Source organism: Thermobia domestica, chromosome 9 (assembly GCF_964235325.1).
Source record: "Thermobia domestica chromosome 9, izTheDome1.hap1.1, whole genome shotgun sequence".
Lineage (NCBI taxonomy): Eukaryota > Metazoa > Arthropoda > Insecta > Zygentoma > Lepismatidae > Thermobia > Thermobia domestica.
Genome location: NC_137462.1, coordinates 163,114,504 through 163,117,049, shown reverse-complemented (window position 1 = coordinate 163,117,049; position 2,546 = coordinate 163,114,504). Strand labels below are relative to the sequence as shown.

Sequence of the window (2,546 nt, the reverse complement as noted above, 5' to 3'; positions counted from 1 at the left end):
TGGAGGAGTGATTTTAGAAACAGCTCTGAACCTTGACCATTATGAAACCACTGTCTTGTTTGTTTATGATTGTCGTAACATATCAACTTTTCATCAGAAGTGACAATTAATTTCAGTTAATTTGTACACACAGAGAACTGCATGCCTCTAGACGACGATCGTTGTTTGCTGCTGTCCACTCATATAGCACCCACGAGTCCAAGGTTCTTACATTACTGATTGCTCGGAGCCGCCAAACGACAGTAGTATGGTATATGCCAGTGGCGGCTCGTGCTTTGAATTTTAGGTGGTGCACAATACAGGGTGGCCCAAAAGTAGGTATATACCCCTGCATTCATCAAGTATAACATTCTAGTTTATGGGTTTATTTGCTCCGGCTCTTCTGAGCTTAAGATATAAGTAAAATACATTAAGAATAAATAATAAAGAAACTAAGTCTATCTGATGGATAACAATAAGAAATGATATTAAATGCAATGAGCTGAACAGTACGGTACTGTATACCTACTTTTGGACCACTCATGACCTCGTATTTTTCATTATTATTAATATTATTATAAATAATAGTAATAGAGCACAGGCTATAGGTTAGTGGCGATTCATGACCCAAAGATTTAGTAATGAGAAAAGTACTAAGTATTTCTCAATTAATAAATAGAAAATTTAGTGTAAAGAAAATAAAAATATTTACCCTACTTGTAGAGAAAATCCATTCTTCTTTCTTTGCTTCTGGCAAACTTTTCAATAACTTTGTTATTAAAGTCCTTGATTCCCATAATAAAGTCTCTTTCAATTGATAGCATTGCAAGAGCAGATAACCGTTCCTGAGACATCGAATTTCTCAGAAATGTTTTCACACGTTTCAATGTGCTAAAGCAACGTTCTGCTTCTGATGTTGTCATTGGAATTGTAACGATAATTTTTAGAAGTTTTTCACATTCACTAAACGTTGATGACAAATTATTTTCGCAAATGAAATCTAATAAACAGAGAGCACCAGACATTGCTCTGAACTCTTGCATACCGTAAATTACACCAAGTTCCGTTCGAAGTTTTTTCAGATCTAAGCAAGGATACGCGTCACATGTCGCTTGCAACTGTTCGTCAGGGAAATGTGTGTTGTACTTCAAAAAGTTGTTGGGGGTAACCAGAGAGGCTGCAGTAAGGTGTCCACTGAAGCTAAATCTGTTTTTGGCCTGGCAAACAATAACATCACACACCTCTTTCGCTTCTCTTTTCCACGCGGAAATGTATTTTCTCCTTTTCTCAGGTGGTTCACATTCAACGTCACCAATATTCTCTCGGACTTCCAATATCTTTCGCTCAAAAGACTGGAGAATCTCTCTGACGTAAACAGCATCAATGTCTCGTTTCTGCAATTGATTGTATAAGATGTCGACGTGAGGCATTATAGAATGAAAAAATGACAGCCAAAAGTTGAAACTTTCCCTTTGTAAAGTTTCAATATGACGGGATGCTTGGTCGATGGTACTATTATTCAAGTCTGTATTTTGGATTGTTTCGAAGCACCTAATCAGCTCTTCTCTATATTCATAAACAGTGTTCACACTCCGCAAATTAAAATTCCATCTCGTTGGAACAGATCGTGGCAACCGCTTTCTTACTATGTCGTCCAATATAGATGTCCGCTGTGGAGAATTTGAAAAGAAAGTACAAATACCCTGTAGATTTGCAAAGAAAATCTTGACGTTTCTATTAGTCGACGCTGCATTTAACATAATCAAATTGAGTTGATGAGCATGACAGTGAACGTAAGCAGCACTTGGATAATCTTTTTTCACAATAGCCTGTACACCACCAGAAGAACCACTCATTACTGCAGCACCGTTGTATGTTTGTGATATCAACTTCTCTTTATTATTTACCACGTGGAGACCAACTTCTTCAATAATACAAGAAGCCAAAGTTCGAGCGTCGTGTTTAGAGGGAGTGACGAAGTTCCAAAATCGTTCCACTGGTTTGCCATTGACAATGTACCTGTAGACAATCACCATTTGAAATACGTTAGCTACGTCACTTGTTTCATCTGCTATGACAGATAAAAATTCCGCCTCTCTTATTTCCTGAGCGATTTCTTCATGGCATACTTCAAGCATGCAGTGGAGAAGCTCATTTTGTATAATTTTTGAGGTACCCTTAAATACTGTTGCGCTTTCTAAATGACTTTTGAGAGCGCTGTCAAGTTCAGCACTAAAATTAATTAATCCACGAAATACGCCTGGATTTGAAGAAGAGTCTGTTTCATCATGCCCTCTTAAAGCCAGTTCGAAGGCGCCACAAAACCGAATGCAATTGATAATTATATTGAGCACGTACCTGTTTTGCGTCACTTTTTGATTGTGGTTCTGAATGGACAGCCTATAAGCAGCATCCAGTTGAGCAGCAATATTCACATTTCCCAACACAGTTAGATTAAGAACGTGTTTTATATGGGCTGACGAATTTTCATGTTTTTTTATTTTGTCGTGCAGATGCTGGATATCCACAACACCTTTTTCACTCCACGCATCTTCCCCTGCCCCGAA

At 37.9% G+C, this 2,546-nt stretch overlaps 1 protein-coding gene across 1 annotated transcript; it reads right to left on the bottom strand.

The window, feature by feature from the left end:
* Window positions 1–692: 692 nt before the first annotated feature.
* Window positions 693–2,117, bottom strand: LOC145661072 (zinc finger MYM-type protein 1-like). Its single transcript, XM_081726514.1, has one exon. It carries the CDS (start codon window positions 2,115–2,117, stop codon window positions 693–695), a length of 1,425 nt encoding a protein of 474 aa, XP_081582640.1.
* Between the last annotated feature and the right edge of the window lie 429 nt (window positions 2,118–2,546).

What these genes read in the sequence shown, in the direction of transcription:
- LOC145661072 (XM_081726514.1), bottom strand. Translation starts at nt 2,117, where the DNA reads ATGCTTGAAGTATGCCATGAAGAAATCGCTCAGGAAATAAGAGAGGCG.